Here is a 23,591-nt window from a genome sequence, read left to right as displayed (position 1 = left end):
GGCTCCCAGAACCCCGGAAATCCCAGCGCTTCTCTCATGCTATTACTCCCAGCATAAGAGAAGTGCTGGGAATGGGCGGGGCAGGAGGGTTTTGCTCTCCAGTAGGGACTGGGAGCCTGTGCCCCTGAGCACTGTGGATATCTCCAAGAGACAGCCTGGAGATATTCAAGTGTGCATGTCAGTTTGGCCGTCTGAAGACGGCCGGCCAAACCAACATGCACACTTTCAGTGCCTACCATGCCTCCTCCCCTTGTTGCTGATGCTGCGGTATGGCCCCGCCCTAGACTCCTAACTGGAAGTGAAAAATAAAAAAACAATAACATTGTTTTATTGTCTTTTTATTTTTCTTCTGTCTACTGCAATTCAGCAGTGGGCGATGCTCCTCCGCCATAGCGGAGGAGCCGCCACTGCTCATCACCCCTAAATTCCACCCATCCCTGAATCGCAAAACTCCTCAACGCCCCTAAACATCACCCATCCCTGAACCCAAACAACTCACACCACCCCTCATCCTCACCCAAGTGTATGATTTTGGATGTTTCCTCAAAACTATCTTTCCTTTTAAATTGTTTCCTTTCATTTTCAATTTGTTTGTATTGTCTTAACATTCTTTCCTTAAAATTGGTTTCCTCCAATGTGGTTTCTCAGTTATTGTTTTTCCATTAATTTACATGCATCAGACCCAGCACACTGCTTGTATCAAACACAGCTAGTTTAACATTGTCAGACAATCCATATGCTCAAATATAACAAACATCTGATCAGGAACATGTTTCCTGACTGGTGCTACAAATAGGGGAAAATATCCCTCTCTCCCATTTCATTGGCTTGATAATGAACCACCCCCTGCCCCCCACAAGTAGAAGTATCACAGAGATGCACATTTGGTCAAAAATGGGTGACGGCAACTTGGGGCTGTCAGGAAACATTGTTGTGCTATCTACAGTATGATAAAATGAAAACTAGAAGCTGAAATGGGATTCTAAGTACAGGGTTGGATTGTTGGTCATTTTGGTCTACCTGTTCTCTTGCTGGTTGTTGGCCTACTGTTATCTGTAGTGATAACTCTTCTTAATACTCTTCCAGTGTAATGACAGTGGGGAGGATTGTTTCTACCAGAAGTACTCTTCCGGTGTGGATGCCATCCGTGAGTGGTATCGCTTCCACTACATCAACATCCTGGCTAGGGTCCCTTCGCATTCTGGAACCCCACTGAATGAGGAGCAGTTCGAGAGTTTCATCTTCGCCTGTAGATTCAACGATAACCCCTGCTCGGAAGGGTGAGTGGAGCACGAAATGAAAGGGGGTGGGGAGAGGGGCATAAGGACAGGTCAATAGTTGGGGAGCTCAGGAGAGGGATGGAGGGAGTACAGCAGATGGATTTAGGTGAGGTCATGGGTGCGAAGTGCAGGGAATTTTGAAACAAGATGGCTGAGTAGGGAAGGCATGCAATAAACAGTTAGTGGCAAAGAGGCTGTGTATTTTATGTCTTCATTCTTGATATCTTGCAACTTCTCGCCAAACTGAGCACTGACCAACAACTTGCCTCTTTCTTACAGGAATTACACACACTTTCACCATCCCCTCTACGGGAACTGTTATACGTTCAATGAAAACCGCACTACTGGTGCTGATTCCTGGGCGTCCTCCATGCCTGGGGTCAAAAACGGTAAGTGTGTTAGATATATCAGAAATTGGAGAACATTTAGGAGAAGTAAAGAGTTTAACATGCAATGTCTTATGGTTATTTATATGGAGCTGCCTGTGATGTACAGTATTTTCCTTACACCTTTGCATCTCCTCCTGGGAATAAAACAGCGGCATGTGTTAAGATCAGGGGCGGCTACTCCGCTAAGGCTGAGGAGAGTCTCCCCACTGCTTTTCAGCACTGCAAAAAAGGAAAAATAAAATAACGCAATATTATTTTTTATATTTCTGTGCTGAGGCAGTTTGGCGGGATGGGACGGGGCTGGGCAGAGCAGGTGGGAGGAGTGGTGGCACTAGTGTGCATGACTGTTTGGCCGGCCGTCTTGGGCCGGCCAAACTGTCATACACCCTTTGCACGGTCTCCACTGAATGTATTGTACAGCCTAGGTGGAGAACATGCCCAGGCTCCCAGTCCCCGTCTGAGCGCCGAACCACGGCACTCAGACCAATCACAATGCTGCATTGCAGTGTTGTGATTGGCTTTGGGGAGCCTAGGTGCTTCTTGCTTCCCCTTCACACAGAAGGAAGAGGTATCAGGTAAGTGATTTTTTTATTTTTATTTTCTTTTTTTAACCCACATGCCCCACGGGCCCCACTACTGCTGCCTGGGAGTAGCCGCCACTCGTTAAGATTACTATACAGTCTTATAAAGTTAATACTGTCTTGTAAGAGAAGGTAATGTTACCGCACTACTCAATGGTTACTCAGTCAGCCTTGCTTGCTTGCTCTTTCATCCAGATGTTATATTGCATTTGGCTGCTATACACTTATTCGTCCATTGATTACTCTCTCTATTAAAGTTCAAGATGACCCGTGTCTGTAAATTTCCAGATGCTTACTATCTGAAAGACTTGGGAGAGGCAGTGCAGGGCTGCTCCATTTGACCATAATTCATGTTTCTGAATGCAGAAACCTGGACCCTCACCCCCTTTATTGAATGCAGCCCACATCTTTTAAGTAAACCAGGCAGTGGAATCAAGAAAATAGAGGGAAACCATATAAAAAAGAATGTGTGTGAAGGCCAATCAAAGGCCTTCCAGAGGGTACCCTCTACCTGTTGCCTCCCCAGGAAGTCGTGAAGCCTGTGTTCATCGATAACCATGGCCAGTAACATGACCAGTTCTTGCAGAAGATAGACAAACCGAGAACCAGAGAAAGGACTAATAATTTCTAACCATTTTTTCAATATGTAAGACGAGGGTGAAAGGCTTGGAGTGGTGGGACTTTGAACTGAAAACGGGTTGTGAAGTGCTTCTACTGCGCCCCAACAAAAGTACCCAAAACTTTTCAGTCTGCCACCAATATCTAGGGGTATTTTCACAGTTAATCGAGGGAGGAACAAAATCTTGTTTAGATTAATCCATTAGGACCAAACACTAGAATCCATTCTGGAGGCACAGAAATCCATTTAAGGTTACAACCATCTACACCCAAACTCCTTTCCATTAAACACCAAATTCTAGCTCTGATTCTTCTTCTCCAGTTACGAGGTCCTACTCCAGTGTCTCTACAAAACACGTTTGGTAATGTCAAGGTCTTCCCACCTTATCGTGCATTCCATGATATGTTTCAACCCACCTCCATCCTATCTGTTCACCCAGGTCTGTCGCTGGTGCTAAAGACGGAGCAGAAGGATTACCTCCCACTGCTATCCACCACGGCCGGTGCCCGAGTGACTGTACACGCACGGGACGAGCCATCGTTTCCCGACGATGGGGGCTTCAACATCCAGCCTGGGGTGGAGACCTCCATCACCATGTCTAAGGTAGGACAGCAAGGAAGCATAAGCAGTGGTGAACTTGACATGTGTTTAGGGAAGATTAGATGTGAATCTGACAGACATACCTTTTTGCTATCTTACCTCAAAGGCCAAGGGCCTGATTTGGATATCGGCAGACGGGTTACTCTGTCACAACAGGGACGGATATGCGGTCAGCTGAAATATAAATCCCATAATATCCTATGAGATCTAGATTTCAGCGGACGGGATAATTATTCTCATTGTGACGGATAAACCGTGTGCCGATATGTGAATAAGGCCCTATGGTGTCTGTCAACTAGCCAGATTGTACCAGGTATTTCACAACTACATGTAATCCTCTGTTCCCCAGCGAGTGTTACCTCGCCTCCTATGTGGCACTAAGGAAGATATCTAGATCATGGCTCTGTCATGCTGTGGAGAGGACTATCTTGCCTGTTTCTCATGATTAAGATTACAGCGATGGCACGGTGTATTTGCGCACATGCAGGGAAACTTCCCTGAATCAGGCCTACGCCTTTCCATCTTATTTACAAGCATGTCTCCCTCTAGTATTCTGGGCCTAGGAGCCATAAATCTAATCAAATAATAAATAATCATACTTTGCCAATTGGGTGCCATGCTCAACCTTTAATCAACAATCTCCCGAATACACAGGGTGGATGCACAGCCCATCTCTCTGGCTGCAGGGAGAACAACATATTAACATTTACCAATACACCATACATGTCCAGATTACCAAGTCAAGTTATCATCCAAAGACAATCAGAGGATTGACACTTGAAAGCCCAGGAAAAGAGGGTGTACTCATTTCTTCTATGTGCTGTTCCCCATCATGCATCTTCTATCCAATTGCATCTTAGCAAGGGCTGTCAGTCCGATACTGTCTGGACCTCATATACCTCTCAGACCTATCTCTAATCCCTCTGTGCACACCACTGTGGTGCACACTGAAGGTGCTGGTCCTTCACTACCAGTCTCTAGTTCTCTCTCTGCCTACTTTCCTACCTCCTTTCACTGTCTCTCTCTCTCTCTCTCTCTCTCTCTCCCCCACTCTGTCTCTCTTTCTCATCTGTGTCTCTCGTGTATATGTAGAGAAGGGTCCCTACATATAGTGACTGTAAGGAATGACAATGGGAAAGGAGCCTTCCTCTGTAGAGTAATCAGTTTCATAGAACAGAAACCAAGATCCCAACAGTTTCTCCCATCTCTTTTCCTGTCTAGAGGGTCATAGATTCTTTAGATGACCATTCTGTGGATATGCGTGGAAAACGATGAAAAGAGATCTGCGCCCTTGGAAAAATACCTAGATAGAAACCACAAAATAATCCTTATAGATCAATCCTAAACTAATTCATATTCCTGAAATCATTTAGGATTAGCCTTTAACTACTTGACTTTTTCGCTTTAACCCTCCATCTCATCGTTCTGTTTCACTCCAGGACTTCCTTCCACAGTCCACTTAATCTTACAATCCACTTTAACCAACCTATCTCGAGCCCACTGAGTTCCAGCCTCGTACCACTGTTCCTAACCATCTTGGCTTCTGAATACTGAGATTGTCTTTTTGTAGTACCTATTTGGATTTGTATGTGTATGATGTATGTGATATCTGTACAGTATGAACTTAGCTGAAAAGGCAGCAGAACGATGTAGAAGGACAAAGGGTAGCATACAGCCAACGCCTGACAGGAGAGGTAGCTGGTTATCGGATTCTTACTGCATTGTGGTGTAGTTTTCTTTAAAGAGGGGAGTCATCCACTCTTTCCTAAATTGGAGCATCATTGGTTCAGTCCTATGAACAAGGGGATGTTTTTCCAGATCCTGAATCCATAGATTGAAAAGTCCTGCTGACTTGTTACTTCTCTTTTACACTCCTTAGTCTCCAGTCTGATGGTGCCCTGGCTGTGGGTGTGCTCTTTAAAGCAAACAAGCTGAAGCTTGTTCTATTGTTAGCCATCCTCCTGTGGGCCCATTCTAATTCTGCCAACATCTTCACACAAATTACCCTGTTACACAATTCTAGTTTAATGCCTTCTTCTATCATTCTGTTCATCTCCTGCTCAAACTCATGAGATTTTGTAATGTAGTGTTTAAAAGTAAATTAATGGTACCAAATGTGATCATAAAGTACTTTCAAGGCATACTTACAAAACTGCCTGACCGTTTTTCTTGGTGAATCCTCTCTTGAGAAGACACTCCTCAAGAAACCTGTCCCCTATTGATTGATGCTCGGCAGGCCAATTTTACTTTCAACCACTCTCTAAACCAGCTTTAGCAAAGCCATTAGATCTGATTTCTGCTGGCCTTTCGGCTTTGTCAATGCTTGTTTTGGCATGTTTTGTGTACACTGTTATAGTTGCGGGAGCCAATTTGCACTCACCAATATTTAAAAAAAAAAAAACATTGACTAAAAGCAAAAATATGTTAGGGGGTCAAAATCACACTTTGCCATTCTAGTACCTGTCACTGAAGGGAACTATTGTGTGTGTGTGGATGTGGATGAGAATGCTGCCACTCACACAGAAGATAACCAATTTCTAAAGTGGGCTTACCTATTGCCCCCATGCTGTCTGCCCAAGCTGTATGCTACAGTGACAGTGAATGGAAGGAAAATGTGAATGGCACAAGAAAATAATTTTGGCTGGAGAGGGCAGACAAAGTACCTATAAGTAAGTATATGATGCATATAAATTTGAGTAAACTCAAACGTTCCTGTGTGATGCTAGGCGTAAAATTCCATCACCACAATTCTAAGCCGATTCCCTCTAAAGACATAAATACTTTTATATTCATTTTCTATGTATTGACTTTCTTTTGTGGACTACAGGGACCTCAATGGAATCTAAATGTTCAGTTCCTAATGTATGCTGCTACTCATGCTGGCTGCATGCCTCATACTGCTTTACCTTCCTCTCTTACTGGTCATCTGTTTGTGGCCACCAATAACTTTAGCTTAGTCTTGCAATATAGTAGTTGCATTACAAGGGTCCAATAGGAACCACTACGTTGATTTTGTGTGTATGTATATGTGTGTATATATATATATTCACTTAAAAAACCATAGGTTTCACACATGTTATAGTTAGGTGGATATTTCACTCGTAAAAAACCAATGAAATTCCCCCGTTATAGTTACTTCAGATAACTATAACTCGCGCGCCCGCAATCCTCTGCTCATGACGTCACATATTACATCAATCATGACATGGTCAGTGGCATCACTCTTGACATCACTGATGACGTCATCCTTGTGATAGAGTGGCGGTCACACGAGTTATAGTTATCTGAAGTAACTATAATGGGGGAATTTCATTGGTTTTTTACGAGTGAAATATCCACCTAACTATAACATGTGTGAAACCTATGATTTTTTTAAGTGAATTTGCAAGGTTTTTTAAATGCTAATTCCTAACTATAACGTGTGTGAAACCTATGGTTTTTTCTGTGAATTTGTATGGTTTTTTAAATGCTAAGTTATTTATGTATTATTTTTTTTAATATATTTATTTTTCAATAAACTAGGTATTAAATTTTTTTTTATTAATGGTTTTTGACCGTGCGCGCGATTTAAAAAAAAAAAAACAATTTGTAATGTTTTTTTCTGCCTTCAGGGACCCCCTGACAAAGGCTAGGGGGTCAGGAACTCTCTACCCTGCCCCCTTTTCACGTTCGCCACCTTCCTTTTCCACTCTCGCACTGAAAACAAACAAAATGGCTGCCGACACTTCCTGATTTTGACCGATTCGAACGTTGACTGACATGTAACAACCAATCAGAATTACGCTAGCGCACGTTCGGGTGTGCGCACCGTGTGCGCACATTGCGCGCACGATGCGTGGCTATGGATATGTATGTGCTTTTAAATGCAATTTTCTCAGGAACTAATGAACAGATTGACTCCATATATGCAAAAGGCACATCCCTGACCTAAGGACTACCTCTCTGCCAAATTTCAAGTAATTCTGTTCAGCCGTTCGGGCTGTACCTTCGACTAAAGGTCCTATAGGAAAATGCATGGGGAAAACGTGTTTTGGGACCCCCCTTTTTTCTCAGCCCCCGCTTGACGAATCCCCCCGAGACTTTCAGGGTAGGAGCTGAGCGGAGCGCCCCATTAGTTTTGAAAATTTCGCGAAGATTCGTCAACCGGCGCCAAAGTTATTCAAAATAGAATTTTGAGATTTCCTATGGAAACACGGTCCTAACTAGAACTAAATATATATATATATATATATATATATATATATATATATATATATATATATATATAACATACATACATTTTGGGATCTGCAGTCCGCCAATATAGGTGTGTTTAAGACTCTGACCCAGCCCACCTGGATGGCCGCCAAATGGCAGAACGAATGGGAGTATTTTAAAGTGAACTGGTGGAAAACTGTTGTTGGAGCAGGCATTTGACAAAGGCGCAAAGTCCGAAACGCGTCATGCCAATGATGTTAAGAAATAAAGCAACTCACCTGGATTCCCCGCTGTGTCCCTTTGGTTCTTTTAGAGAGAGAGAGAGAGAGAGATATCTCCTTCCTATATTCCTGAGCACCAAGTCCTCGCCACTTAAAGCAGGTACGGACCACATAAGGGAATGACACATCATCATTTCCAGTCATTTCCTTAGAATAGCCATAGAAGACATACTATTAAACTAGATCCATACCACATTCTTTAGTACTTTTAGTACACTTACAATGGTATTTTGAGATATATATATATATATATATATATATCTCAAGTGGTATTTAATGACCTTGGATAAGATAGATAAAACCTATGTCAAAATTGGCAAGTCCAAAAACCAATAGGAATCGACTGGAAATAAAATAATAAAACAATTGTGCAAGTGCAAAATTATACCGTACTCTAATCTGTTATTAAACGCATAACAGACCATAGAACTAAAAAAACATTAAAAACATCATAAGGAGGCCATACTAATCCTACTTCTTATTGATATTATTTTCTCTGACGATGTATTGGCAATTCATTAGCATTATCTTCGCTTATAGGTATCATACAGCACATATCATAATCTAGTTAGTAAATCTAAAACAAATGTTTTTAAAATATTATTTAAAAATCCATAAACTAAGTTCATAATACAATGTGAAAAATAAAGCAAAATAGCAGCAAGCTAATCCATGTATTGAATTTCACCCATAATCCATAATGATAATGAATATTTTTGGGATCTGAACTGGCCACAGTGCAAGTGCACATAGCTAATCATAGTTTAGAATTTGCTTTGTCATAAAGTTCGTTTTAAATTGCCAAATGAGCATATAAAGTGCAGCTGCAGAGAATAAATAATATTGATAGAGAACATGATGTGTAGAAAACTGTGAAAAATAATGTAAGCAAGTTTATATTAAATCATAATATAAAATCATCATAAAGGTTCCATAATGGTTTAAAAATCGCTACTAAAAAGCCTAACCATAAAAACTTATTAACCCTGTAAAACCAATGGTAAAACTAGGTACAAATGAGGTTAAAATAGATCAGGCTAAACAGATCAGGCTAAAAAGAATGGCTAAAACCTATATGTAAAACCACCAAGTACTGAAATTCATAGGAATATGTTGAGCTCTTAACAACATAAACAGACCAAGTTCATAAAAAATTGTGCAGATCTTCTCCTATGTTTGAACCATTAGGCATTTTACTGTCGAGTAACAAGATATACCGTGACTCCATTTGGCGTCCTTTTCTTTCTCTGTTGCCACCTCTGTGGTGTCTGGGTACTGCATCTATCGCATAGTAGCTTAAATCATTCAAATTGTTCTGATGTACAGATTTAAAATGTCGTGCTACAGGATAGGTGCTGTCTGAATGGACTATAGCTCGTAAATGTTGTAGTATACGCATGTATACTTGTAATTTCCTGCTACCTACATATTTCGTTCGGTAAGAGCACTCTAGTACATATACAGCATAGTCTGTTCTACAAGTGAATGTTCCTCTGATCTTAGTAGGTGTGGTTTCGAAGGCATGTTGGTACCAAACATGCCAGGTACCTGTATTAACAACCTCAGGACTAGTTTTAACCAGGGCATCCCTCATAGAGGGAGCTCTTCTAAATGTTATCTGAGGGAGATCTGGCAGTAGTTGAGACATAGTTAAATCTGTTTTAACTATGGGCCAGTTTTTATAAAAGATATTTCTTATTAGTTTCTCCTGGTTATTGAAGGTGGTTATTACTCTCACTTGGTTAGTAGTCTCACGGAGGATATCAGTGCTAGGTGGATCTTTACTCCGAGTTTTATTAGAGACACTACTCAAGCACTCCTCTCTAGGCACAGTGTTTGCTTTAGCCATAGCTGCATTGAAGTCTTTAGCTGTATAGCCTCTGGCTCCAAATCTTTCAAAAGACTATGTTTGACATTGTAAGAGGTCCTCATCAGAACTACAAATCCTTCTAGTTCTTAGGAATTCACCGTAAGGAATACTCTTAATTAGGTGTTTGGGATGGGCACTAGTAGCGGGGAGTACCGAATTACCAGCTGTGCATTTTCTATGTAGTTTAGTCTGTTATTGACATATATTACAACATCTAGAAATTGAACAGCTTCCTTGCTAATGTATACAGTAAATTCTAGGTTGAGAGTATTAACATTGATCATATCTACTAACTCTTTAGCTGATTCAGTTGACCCCTTCCAGATAACAAAAACGTCATCTATGAAGCGCCATCATTGTGAGACATGTGCTTCATAGATATCCTTGTGGGTCTGCCTGAGGACATGCTCCTCCCACCAGCAAACGTGAAGACACGCGTAGCTGGGAGAGAAGCATGCCCTCCTAGCTACTCCACGAAGTTGTTGATACACTTCTTTGTTAAACATAAAGTAGTTGTTGAAGAGGCATAGTTCAATCATGCGTAGAAGCATAGCATTGTGTTGACGAAAATGTATGCTTCTCTTCTCTAGGAAGTATTTCACAGCTTTCAACCCATCCGCATGATGTATGCTGGTATAAAGAGAGCATATATCCATGACAATGAATACATAGTCCTCACTCCAAGTAGTTGTTAACAATGTTGATTAGAAATGGCCTGTGTCCTTGATATAGGAAGGAAAATGTTCTCCTGGTTCATGCAAAAAGTAGTCTACATATTTAGACGTTGCATCTAGTAGACTCTTTTGGGCAGAAATGATAGGGCGACCTGGTATAGGTATTTGTTTCTTGTGTATTTTTCGTATAAAATAGAGTACTGGGGTGATTGGATGATCCTTTTTCAGGAAGCTGTGTTCATTTTTGTTTAACAATCCTTCTCTTTTCCATTGTCCCAGTTCTCTATGTACCATGTCCTTTACCAGCCTTAGATCATTGATTGTTGCTTTTCTATAGCAGGCTTCATCAGTTCGGTGTTGTTGAGCTTTAGCTATGTATTGGGGTCGGGCCACAACACTACATTACCCCCTTTATCCGACTTGTTAATGATGACATTCACATTGTCTTTTAATTTACGCATAAGTGCAGAGTACTATATGTCAGTAAATCTTCGTCGTTTCTGTTTTTTGCAGTGTCCTGTGATTCAATTTCTTTAAATCCTCAATTATGCAATCACTAAACGTATCCATGGCATAAGAGGTATGAATGTGGACACTGGACGAAAGGGACTATTAGAAGGAAGATTGTCCATGATACCCATTCCTCTTATTTGTTCTTGTGTGGAATTCTGCTGTTCCTCTGTGTCTTGTCCCAGCGCATATATAGATTTTAATGTGCTTATGTCGGCTACTTGGAGTGTAGTGCTTGACATTTCAATTGTTGCTGGCCTGGATATAGATTCAATACTTTTGGTAAGCTTAAAGTACTTCATTAATTTGAGCTTACCTATGAATTTAAATACGTCAATTTGTGTTTGTACATAGTTGAAATTGTTAGGAGGACAGAAGGAAAGGCCCAAAGCTAGTAATTGTGTCTCAGCATTCTTAAGTTTGATGTCAGATAAATTAACGACTGTCTTGTTTGTAATATTTTGTTTGCTTACTTCTTTTGCCAGTTCTGTGCTCTGCCCCTCTTGCTTTTGTAACTGCCACCTACGTTTGTATATTCTTCTTTCTGTTCTGCATTTGTTCCTTCGTTTCCGCCTTTCTTCACCTGTGTGCGTGGTCTCAAAGTCTGGCGGCGGCTTATCACTAAAAAACCGAGTTCTTCTGAAGGAGTGAAGCTTGTTGGAATCTGTATTTGGAGAGTATTAGGACCACTGCTCACCGAGTCAGAACTGCTTGGTGCTGAACTGAAGTCAGCGTTTGTGTCCTCTCTCTCTGGTACATTGGATGCCTGCATATTTGGGATTTTAGATGTCAGTGTTTGTCGTTTTACAGAGTCAAACTTGCGGGCAAAAGTAAAAACTCCACCCGTCTCATAGTCCCGTTTATCCCTGGCAAATTTGAATATTTTTCTAGTTTTAATAGTTTCTTCATGTTTTTTAAGGCGTTTGTCAATTTCACTTCTGCCCTTTTTGATAGTGTCTTGTTGCTCATGACCCTCTAGTTGTTGGTTCAATTAATCTATTTGTTTAAGAATCTCATTTCTGTCGATCTCTGCATATTTTATGAGGATAGCCACCATGTTCATTTATGAGGATAGCCACCATGTTCATTGATGCTTCTAAGTTATTAGTTGCCCATCCCTTAAGCATATTTGGGTTGGGGTTCTCGAACGAAGGGGCAATTAGAACCCTCAACCCCCGTGGCACTCTCCCTGCCTCCTTATACTTTTCCAAGGATTTTTTTTCCCACCGTTGGGTGAGTTCAGTACGTAGTAGTTTCTCCAAATTTTTCAATAAAGTCTTCAAATCATTCGTTGCCTTTTATAGTATTATTCTCTCCCATATTTACATTGTCAATATTTGGTACGTTCAGGAATAGGGCTTCCGCCACGGCCCCCCGATCCCGCAGCGTCTCTGCTGTGGATGTCATGGCAACATATATATGCACGTCAAAGTCAGTTACTAGTAGAGCAACTAGCTTTATATATATTCATCATGTCTACTTTTCAGAGAAGTTACTAGTTTCTGAATTAGTCATTCTGGACACTCTCTTTTAGCTGCGTTCCATTTTGTGAAGTCTTCGTAAACTTGCTTCAGCTCTTCTCTTGTTTATAAACCTTATTTCTTTCCTTCTATGTTAGACCTACTTAATCTCCCTAAACAATAATCCCCTCATACTGCATTTTATCATCTTTTACTATTCCCTTATTTCTAGGTTTCCAATATTTCTTAACTGGACATATTGGCAAGTAACCTGCACCATTAAACTTTTGCGTATTCGTTAACCACCTCAAATTCCTAGGCGTGGTTTGACTGAAACTGTTGTCATTAGGACACGGATTGGGAGCTTTTGATCTGAATTAATTTTAATTTGCACACCTCTCTAATGTGATTCAAAATGATTCACACCTAATTCATGCCAACGCCTTGGTTCATGTACCAGAGTTTCTTTCCTCCTCCCTCATCACTGCTGATGCATATGCCGCTGTCGCCTCCTAACCATCCTGTACTTGTGTGTGAATTGAGCCTGAACTTTTATGTTTGCAGTAATCTTCTACGTTATTCATTTCATCGCTTCAAATTTGTGAAGAGCAGGAGCCTCAGTTATGTCTTTGTTAGTCTCTGAAATTCTACTCACTCTTTAGATATAGATCCCCTTTCTGAATAATCTCATCATACCGCATTTTCTTTTAAACCACCTACTGGAATATTATTTCATTAGCAACAGATGTGATCGCAAGTGATCTTTATTTTCTCAAACACTCATTTTTTTTTATTGCATCCATCTATTTTATTTCCTCATGTCTTTCTTTGTTAACATGTGTCCAAAATATATCACAACTAGAAAATAAATGTGATATATTTCTTGAAGTGTTAAATGCTTCTTCAGAAGCTCCAGTACCAATCTCAACCGTCTAGCTTGCTCTAACTCAGTAAAACCACATACTTAAATACTACCTTGAAAATACAAGAAATACATCAGCCTTTGAACTTTATATGATACATCCATAGGCTACAGTAGGCAATAAGCACCGTGCCTCTCTGGAAGGGGAGAAGCAAAGTGACGTGACCAGGGGATGTGATTCCAACAGCAACACAACTCCATGAGGTCACAGTCCTAGGCGTTAAGTGTGTAACCTCTCAATGTCATTATGTGAGTTAAGTTTGTTAAATGCTTTTTTTGTAGGTAGACATGCATGTTCTGGAGGAATCTATAACTTGCTTTTGCAGTTGTTAGAGTAGAAGGTATTGAGGAAAGGCAAGGACAGAAAAAGGAGCAGTATAGAAGGTACAGCCTCTCTCCTGCTGACGTTTTGGTGTGTCCTCTTCTTGTGTATCTATAGTGACTAATTGTTGCCATAATTATACCCATTGTTTTAATATGCTTACATAAACATTTAACACAATAGTGCATTAGCCTATGAGACGCATGCAATCTGAAAGGCATGCATATTAATCTGTCTGCATAATGAGACTTCATGAAAGACATCAAGTGACCTATTACGATGTCGGTCGTAAGGCCTCCGATCTAAGTACGGAGGCCTTACGACCGACTTTGTCGGTTTCAATTCAGACAAGCTGATCATGATTCAGCCGGTTGGAATTTAAACTGGCCTGTCATTCCGGCTGGCTTCCTACAAGCTCCAAGAGCTCATCTGCCAGTCGGAGACGGGCCTGTAATCCGAATGGAAGGCATTTCCACCTACTGGATTACAATGCACGGTTTCCAGCAGGGTTTCCATGCCAGCCTTTCCGATATGGCAACCATGTTGGAAACCGTGTTTGGGGACCCCTAGCAGGGCCCCCTTCTGTTTTGGGCCTATGGTTGGGGGCCGAGGGAGACCATAGGTGCCCCCTTGTTCATCCTGCACCCCGTGGCACGGGGTGCAGGGATGAACACAGACTCCCATTCCTCTATGGGAGCTTGTGTTATAGCTGGTATAAGGCCGTAATACAAGCTCCCATAAAGGAATGGGAGTATCGGACGCATTGTAATCCAGTGGTCGGGACCGCCGACCAAAGGTCGGTCGGTCCTGTTTCAGCAACGGTGTGTGCCCGACATCGTAATAAGAAACCAAATGTTCTCAGAATGATTGTAAAGCCACTTAATGATAGGCAGAAAACAAATCTAAAGAGGGGAACCCTTCCAGGTACATGAGTGTCTAAAATATTTGGTTTAGGATGAGCAGGTATCCAAACATTAAGTCAACTCTTTCTGGTTGTACAGATTGGGGGCTATTCACTAACTGCCTTTTGTAGTACTACAAAAAGTATGACAAAATGCTGTTCATAAATCTAGGTGCGGAGTCTACGCATCTGCCTCTCCTATACCTGTATGTGCGGAGATCTTCATCCCACCTGCAGACTCTCAGCACATACAGATACATGTTTTAGTTGTAAATGCAGGGGGATGCACAGGGGAGTGGCTGGATAATGGGGAATCTTTACAATAAAGGGAGTGGATTAGGGAGGAGTAAGGAGGAGTCTAGGGAGGATCGGGGAAGGTTTTAGGGAGGAACAGCAACCCATTCACAAGAGAGTAAACCCATCGCTATTCACAAACTACACTACTAGAGTTACTACAGGCAAAAATGTACCCAAAACATTAGGAAACTACTCCATCTTGGAGCTGGAGTAGGTCTAGCACCACATATGGCTAACCATTAGTATTTCAACCACCTGCCATAACAAAAATGAAGTTTCCTATATTATTTCATATAGGAAATAATGTTTAACTATTTTAAACTATTTTATATAATTTAAGATATAAATCACTATAATGTAATGTTAAAAATAATTCATAAAATAGTATATAGTTTTAATTGAATGTAAAATATTTCAGTAACATTTTTGCATTTATAAATATTGAAACAATATATTTTATTAAAATATAATTCAAACGCATTAAAAATATTCTACACATCACCCGTCAAATTATTAATGAATAATAATTTTTGTACTTTAGGTGGGAATTTAATTTATATTGAAACTGCAGAAATTAATTTAAAATTAACTTATCATATTTACATTATTTAAATAATTCAAAATTAATGTAATTGTGCTGTAACATTTTTTGTATTTAGCCTTGTATTCGGAAATAAATATATATTTATATAAAGAAACTCGTTAACACCAACTGCTCCACCAGGAAAAACGAGAGTAGACCCAAATTCAGTGCTGGTTTACTTTATTGCCACCTCTTCAGTCTGCCATGACACGTTTCGGGCAATCCCGCCCTTGACCACATGACACAGCTTAGACAGTGTTACTACTATTTAAAGCGCAAGTGCAAATAGCTTCACAATGGACATAGAAAACATATTCATTTACAACGATCCAAATGTTTCTTGCACGCAAATATCGACTTTGCAACATTATTTTTATAACAGCTAATGCAAAAACTATATTGTCACCTAAATGTAATTGGGTCACCTTAAAATACAATTGTAGAAAAATTCACATAATAAATATATAAATATATTGATTACGTTAATAATGGTCTAAATGCCTTTTAATCTTTCTAAAAACATTCCAGTCCAATTGTGAAACTAAAAGTATACTGGTGCCCCCCATAACCTAATAAATATGTGCAACCCATAATGTGATTATCGTCACTTATGGCATATGAATATATACTGTATCTGCCTTTTAATGTTTTTTTTATTTATTTTTTTAAAGAGAGAAAAACTCCTAAAGTGGCGAAGTGCTTAAAAAATTGGATTAATAATTATGAACAAAAATAAGGTGCCTGGTGTAATAAGGAAGGTACTATTACTAACCCTTCTTATATCCAGTGACCAGACCTCGTAGTAATATACACTACTGCGTCTGCATTTTCCTTTTACTAGTGTCCTTGATGAGATATTCCTGTAAAATACTTCTGTTCTCATCATATACAAGTACTAAAGTGCTTTTTGGAGACAGTGCAATAGTGCTTAGGACTTATTATATTAATCACAGATCGATATATTCTTTATATTTCATAGTTGATCCCCATATAGATTCATAAATATACTATGTCATATATACAAAATACATAATCCCTATAAATATGATCCATAAAACCAACTATAAAAAACATATGTAAAAAAATACAAAGGCATAATATCCTAAAATGTATTCAATCATTCAGTATATTAGAACATCATCAAGAGGAAATGCTAATAAAATCAAGGCCATAAATATACTCCATAGTATGATCTAGTTTTCTCAACATCCATCAACATATGTTTGAATAATCATAAAAATGTATAAAGGTCTTCGCTAGTGTTGAGGCCCCCTGGCTGTTTGGGATCAAACTGTAAAATAAAACTGGTTTCCAGGCGTCTTAGTTTGGATTCTCTATACCCACCTCTCTTCTGGGGTGGTATGGCCTCTATGACATAATACTTAAGATGTTTAGGATCGCTATTATGGCATAATTTAAAGTCTCGCCACTGGATAGCTGGCATCGTTGTTAATGGTGGCTCGTATATTCTGAAGTATTCTTTTATGTACAGCTAACTTCGTACTGCCAATATAATTAAGATTGCAGCTGCACAGCAATATATAAACTGCATATTCTGTTTTACAGGTAAGGTGCTGCCCAATTTTCTGTATCTTAGCATTGAACGCAGTTGTGTACGAAGTAGTGTTGATGCCATATTGGCATGCTTTACATGTAGAGCATGTGAAGAACCCCTTTCTAGCTGTGAGCCACATGTCTTTGCCCTGTTCTTCAAGATTGCTTCTGACCAACATATTGCACATACTGTTGGTTTTCCTAAATGCCACAGCGGGTTTTGATGGTAAATATTTGCTGATTACAGGGTTATCTCTTACTATGGGCCAGTTGCGTCTAACTATCGCTCTGATTTGTTTTTCCTGCCTGGAAAAAGTCAGAACAAGTCTGGTGGGTTGATGGGCCTCTTCCTGTGTTGTAATAGCCTCCCTACTAGTTCGATCCTTATATCGTAACCGGTCTTCTCGCACCTGCTGTTTGGATCTAGTTATTGCAGCATCCACTATTTGTGTTCTGTATCCTCTAGCTATAAACCGAGCCCGGGTTTCTGCTTGCTTGATGTTTGTATCCTCCTCATTGCTGCATATGCGCCTTATGCGCAGCATTCCCCCATAGGGAATGCTTTTAATAAGATGAGGTGGATGCGCACTGGATGCATGTAGCAAAGTGTTGCCTGCAGTCGGTTTTTTAAATAATGTAGTGGACAAATTGTTATTAAACACTTGGACCTGTACATCTAAAAATGTCACTGTCTTTGCTTATTGTTGAAGTAAACTGTAAATTGATTGAATTATTATTAGGCTGAGCAATAAATTCAGTGGTGCTTCGTTCATCACCATTCCACACTATAAATAGACCGGCAATAAAACGTAACCAGGTTATGACATTGGTTTTGTATGTCTGCTCATATTTTTGCACGAGGACCAGCTCCTCCCACCAGCCCATAAATAAACAGGCATAACTAGGGGAGAAGCTGGCACCCATTGCCACTCCCTATATTTTTTTGGTACAGTTTGCCGTTAAACAAAAATAACTTTTTCTCCAAACAAAAGAGCAACATTTTAAGAAGCATATTAGTGTGCTGAACATACTTAATAGATTTATTCATCAAGAAATACTCTACAGCCCGCATACCATCCTTATTCCTAATACATGTATATAGGGATGATCCATCTAATGCTATAAGTAAGTAGGTTGATTTCCATGATATATCCCTAATGTTTCTTTAAAAAAAAAAGAATGACATGTATCCTGCTCATATGATTTTAAGCTCTTTACATAGTCTTGCAATAAAAAGTCAATATATCTGGAGAAGTTCTCCAAGAGTCCATCACAGGCTGCTATTATGAGTCTTCCCGGTGGACTATCAATGAGAGAGAGGGGGAGGTAGAGAGGGAGGGAGAGAGGGACGGAGAGAAGGAGAGAGAGAGAGAGAGAGAGAGAGCGAGAGAGAGAGAGAGACTGAGAGACTGAGAGACTGACTCAGTGGAAAATGTGGAAAGGGGGCAGGGAAGAGAGTTCCTGACCCCCTAGCGTTTGTCAAGGAGTCACAGAATGAACCCCAAGGGTGAAAAAACCATTTTATTATTTTTGGAAAAAAATTGCGGGGTGCGCGCACGGTGCGTGCAGCGTACCGTGCGCCCAAAGCGCGCGCACGGTGCGCGCAGCGGACCGTGCGCGCAAGGTGCACGCACGGTGTAAAACCTTGAAAAAAAATTAAAAATTAATAAATACATAACTTAGCATTTAAAAAACCATACAAATTCACTTAAACCATAGGTTTCACACACGTTATAATTAGGAATTAGCATTTAAAGAACCTTGCAAATTCACTTAAAAAACCATAGGTTTCACACAGGTTATAGTTAGGTGGACATTTCACTCGTAAAAAACCAATGAAATTCCCCCGTTATAGTTAGTTCAGGTAACTATAACTCGCGCGACCGCCACTCTATCACAAGGATGATGTCATCAGTGATGTCATGAGTAATGCCATTGACCATGTCATGAGTGATGTAATGTGTGACGTCATGAGCAGTGGATTGCGGGCGTGCGAGTTATAGTTATCTGAACTAACTATAACGGGGGAACTTCATTGGTTTTTTATGAGTGAAATGTCCACCTAACTATAACCTGTGTGAAACCTATGGTTTTTTAAGTGAATATATATATATATATATATATATATATATATATATATATATATATATATATATATACATACACATTTAATTCACATTTATCATAAACATATTTAAATATATTTCTCAAGTTAAACAATTTATTTTTCCCTATACTTTACCATAGGGAGACTCCAAAAAGTGCTCCAACACTCTTAAGTAAGTTTAGAATTAAATATGTAATTAGTGTGAATATAATACATCAAATGTACATTATTTTTCGGAAGTTTAAATGAAGAAATAAATTCCCACCTACAGTAAAAAATATGCATCCATAATTAGTAAAAGTGGTGTACATAATGTATTAAAAAGTAATGTATTGATATTTTAATAACCTTTAATAGTTGTATTAATTTTAAAGGCAAACATGGGTATTAAAACATTTTAGAATTACATTAAAAATATGCACTATTTGTATATAATTATTTTAACATTAATTTATATTGAGGTGTATTTTTTACTATTTAAAATAATTTAATTTAACATTATTTTCTGTGAGGTGTTATTTTTATTTTTTAGCCTCCTACCTCCATTATTTTCTATGGGAGGGTGTTGCACAACAAAGGGTTAGCCATGTCTGGTGCTAGACTTGCCGCTGTTTTTTTAGTAGTAACTTACACTTATATGTGTTGCTTCACCCACGTTTTCAGGTGGTAGAGATATGCAAGTTACACTTTTTGTGTAACTTTACACTCTGATTGTGTGGACAGTCAAAAGTAGTAAAGTTAGTATGAGTAAATAACATACATAAATTTACTCACAAGTATAAGTTACCTTTGTGAATAGCCCTGTTGATGGTCCGTCCTTTGGGATTGTAGAGTATTACAACTGGAAGAGTAATTCATAAGCTCTAATGTGCTCTATTACATACTACTATTCATATTTGCATGCTCAGTAAAATTGCAGTTACAGGAACTTTTTTGACCTTATATATTCAAGTGCTGACTTTTATATTACAAGACAAACCCCGTTGGGCATCTGCATTTCCATTACAAATCTCATAAATCGTGCATTTTGCTTTCCTATTTCCTCTGAACAACTCTATACATTCAATGGAGTATGTAAACCTTAACTCTATTGAAATGTTCAAGTCCATTCCACTTTCTCTAAATATCTCAAAGGCGTCTTCTTATTTAGTCTCACATTTAAAATGTGCCCTATAAATTTCTTGATATTACCTCTATCGGATAAGACCATTAATACAGTCCCTTTAAATCACATTGTGTACACTTTGGGGAAAATGCCCCTTCTTACCATTCCATTATAATATTTCTCGACACCCCTAGAAGAAGCTCAAACAACATTCCCCTTTTACCTCTGTTTCTGTCCCCCACTTCCTCAGTTGCCTGATATTTGCTAAACGTTTCACCCTTGCTTTGACACATCCCTCCTCTGCATCTTCGTCAGTACAACCCACCTTTTGTCACTGTTTTCCATCGGTATTACCAGTTATATACTTAAAACATTTTTTAGATATTTCTATACATTTTGAGCTATTGCAATCACACCTGTCTCGGAGCTACCTCTCCGACAGCATACTAATCTACATAAAAATTCACATGCTCAGATCCTCTATTCATAATCTTTTCAGCATGCCTAAGCCACTCTGCACTGCCAGCATTATCTAAGACCTCTACCTGTTACCAGAGCTCTGTACTGCCTGGCATTTGTACCGCCGGCTTACTCCATGAGTTCAAAATCATACTGAAAAGACATTTGCTGCAATATGAAACACAAAACGACCCACACTGTTGCATATGTATATGTGTGTATGTATGTGTATATATATATATATATATATATATATATATATATATATATGTGTATATATATAATTAGTCCTTCTATATACATGTCATATGCTGCCTTTAGCTAGTAATAGAATAAGTTCATAGTTATGTTGCCTTCACCAATCAGATTTATACATTGATGTTATCATTCAATACCCATTAGTTACTGCTACCAGCTCATTAACCAACCCAATATGACATTTCTGATTGAAAAGGTTTTGCTGCTTACAAGTAAATACAATTTAAACAATGTCAGGCTCTTTCCTGCCCACAGTTGTACATATATAGTTTGCACAAGGACATCAAAAAATGAGCTCTTCAATGGATTGTAATATTCATGTGGCCCATTAGTACTCTAAGACAAGGTAAGTCAATGACCTCATGTGCGCACTCATTCCTTAAATACTTTTGTATCTTTTTTAAATTGTATCTATCTTAGTACTGTTAAAGTCAAGAAAAAAAGACTTTCAGTGTACACTCTTTTCCTGACTCACCACCACCATTATCCTCCACAATCTGTCTGTAGATTCCTAAACTCTCTACACTTGAACAATGTATTAATGGTGCTCAGTTCATTTTCTTTGTAAAACTATCCGCTTCCAAAACTATGCAATAAGCCTTAATGATCTATGTGGGAAGTCTTATAGGAGTCTCAGGCACTCAGGGGTTAGTGGGTTCAGATTGTGACAATCGTAGCTCTTTACCGCTGGTGTACTGGGGCTTTCTTATTTTGTTACAGGCTGCTGTTTTCTTTGCTGGTCAGTTGGAGCAATACCACCCTTGATATGATGCTCAGCACCACCCACCTAACGGGCAGCTGGTAATGTCCCTTCTCTTTCCCAGCCAACATGGTTGCAGTATGCCACTAGTGCACCTGTGTGCCCTTAAGGTTTTTTCTATGGCCCAATAACAAAGTCCACCACCCACACGTGTAGGGTGCCCACCCTGGGTCATTGCTATGAGTACTCATGGCTGGTTGATGTCTTATTCGCCTGTAAGATACTTCCTCCAATGCTTCAGCTCTTCAGGTAAACTGCAGGGTGCAGTCAGGATTTCTTATCACTCTGATGGTTCTTGGTGCCCAGTACTTTCAGCAGATCTCGCGCAGTACTGATTTCCAGACAACCCTTTGATTCTGGATGCCTCAGGGACCTTTCAGGACTTCCAGGCCTCACTCTCAGCAGAATGGTGCAGGCCCTTCTCCATGCTGCACGGGATGGCTTTTGTTGGTCCCACCTCAGCTCCTTTACTGCCCCTCACCTCCTGGGCAGTGCTTTCCTCATGCAAGGACATTTTTAATTCCCCTCCTAAGCAGTTCAGTTTGTCAGCTCTCCCCTTACAATCGGGGTCATTGAAGCCTCTACTGGCAGGCTGGTAAAACTTCCTAGGTTTCTGGTCCCAAGCCTGGCAAGAGGAGTTGACGATATTACTCCAACTCTGGAGCAGAGAGATGTTTCTCAGTGGCCACTGAGGTGGATGCGCCGGATCTGCTAGAGAATTATTAGCAGGTTAATTTGTGTATTCCCACAGTCCCCTACTAGAACAGTCCTAAACAGTTCTTGCTTTTTTCCTTTCCACACTCAGATTGTTCCAGCCATACTTTTTGTTGTTAAGTGCTAGCAGGAAGATGGGGTGTAGCTGGGTGTCTCCTGCAAGCGTTCAAAATAAAGGGGGGTAACCCACATGACTACCTGATAACCTTTAGGGATAGCTCTAGTGAACAACGGGGCAGAAGAGGGGTGGAGAAAACTACCTAAGCTTCAAATGAACCCTCTGTCTTCTCTCCTCCACACCCAAAAGTCTGACCCACTATAAAGGATTTAAGAAATGTACTGAAGACGTCATGCAATTGACATTGCTGTCTGGGGCTCTCCTCACTGTCCACCTTAGGTACCAATGTGGATAAACAAAATGAATTCCAGAGTAGCTACTGCTAGCCGTCTCACAAACACTCCCACCAGTCGATGGCGAGCGACCAGCAGTGTTTAAGTGGCTTGTTCTGTACCCTTACTTAATCCACGTACTAGCCATTATCATAAGATAGCCTTCACTGATCAGAAGTAGCTCTCACTGTGGAAAAAGTTGGTGACCCCAGCTCCACATACATCCCCTAAGCACCGAAGTGATATATACATATGCGTCATCTATGTCCCACATGGATAGGCAAAAAAAAAAAGAGCCAGTGGTAGAGAACTGGCAGACCAATTTAAAAAATGGAAGACAAGTCAATAAGTTACTTTCCTCTCAGACGTTGGTTAAAAGGCTTTGGCACCACAAGCTTATTGCTGTCCCCACAGCAGCACGAACTGACGGCAGTCACACTCGATAAGGATGGTAAACATGGTGTGCCTCTCCTGACAATAGAGCCCCATTCGGGGTCACAATCCATGTTCACAACTAAAGCCGTCTGCGAGCACACATGCGTGCTCAAGCGGGAGTAAAACAATCTACAGACCTTGCGTTGATTAACGTGAGGCAGGGGCACACCCTCTCCAGGGCCATGCTTGTGACTTTTCCTCGGCCAACAGTGTCCTTCCTCTGCCCCCTAGGAACCACAGGAAATTGGAAAGAAAATGTTCGCCTATTGAGCAAACTATCACTGAACTAACACTGTACAGAAATCCCATCCACAATAGTTTTC

The 23,591-nt window shown here is 40.0% G+C and overlaps 1 protein-coding gene across 1 annotated transcript in view; it reads left to right on the top strand.

Moving 5' to 3' along the window:
- Positions 1-23,591, top strand: part of SCNN1A (sodium channel epithelial 1 subunit alpha) — a 117,521-nt gene that overhangs the window by 71,325 nt on the left and 22,605 nt on the right. Inside the window, exons 4-6 of the mRNA XM_085619792.1 lie at positions 1,087-1,280; positions 1,560-1,669; positions 3,309-3,472. Of these exons, the coding sequence (XP_085475918.1) occupies positions 1,087-1,280; positions 1,560-1,669; positions 3,309-3,472 (468 nt within the window). The remainder of the gene's footprint in view (positions 1-1,086; positions 1,281-1,559; positions 1,670-3,308; positions 3,473-23,591) is intronic.

Source organism: Triturus cristatus, chromosome 7 (assembly GCF_964204655.1).
Source record: "Triturus cristatus chromosome 7, aTriCri1.1, whole genome shotgun sequence".
Classification (NCBI taxonomy): Eukaryota; Metazoa; Chordata; class Amphibia; order Caudata; family Salamandridae; genus Triturus; species Triturus cristatus.
Note: the sequence above shows the minus strand (reverse complement) of the source record. Positions and strands in the feature narration are given on the sequence as shown.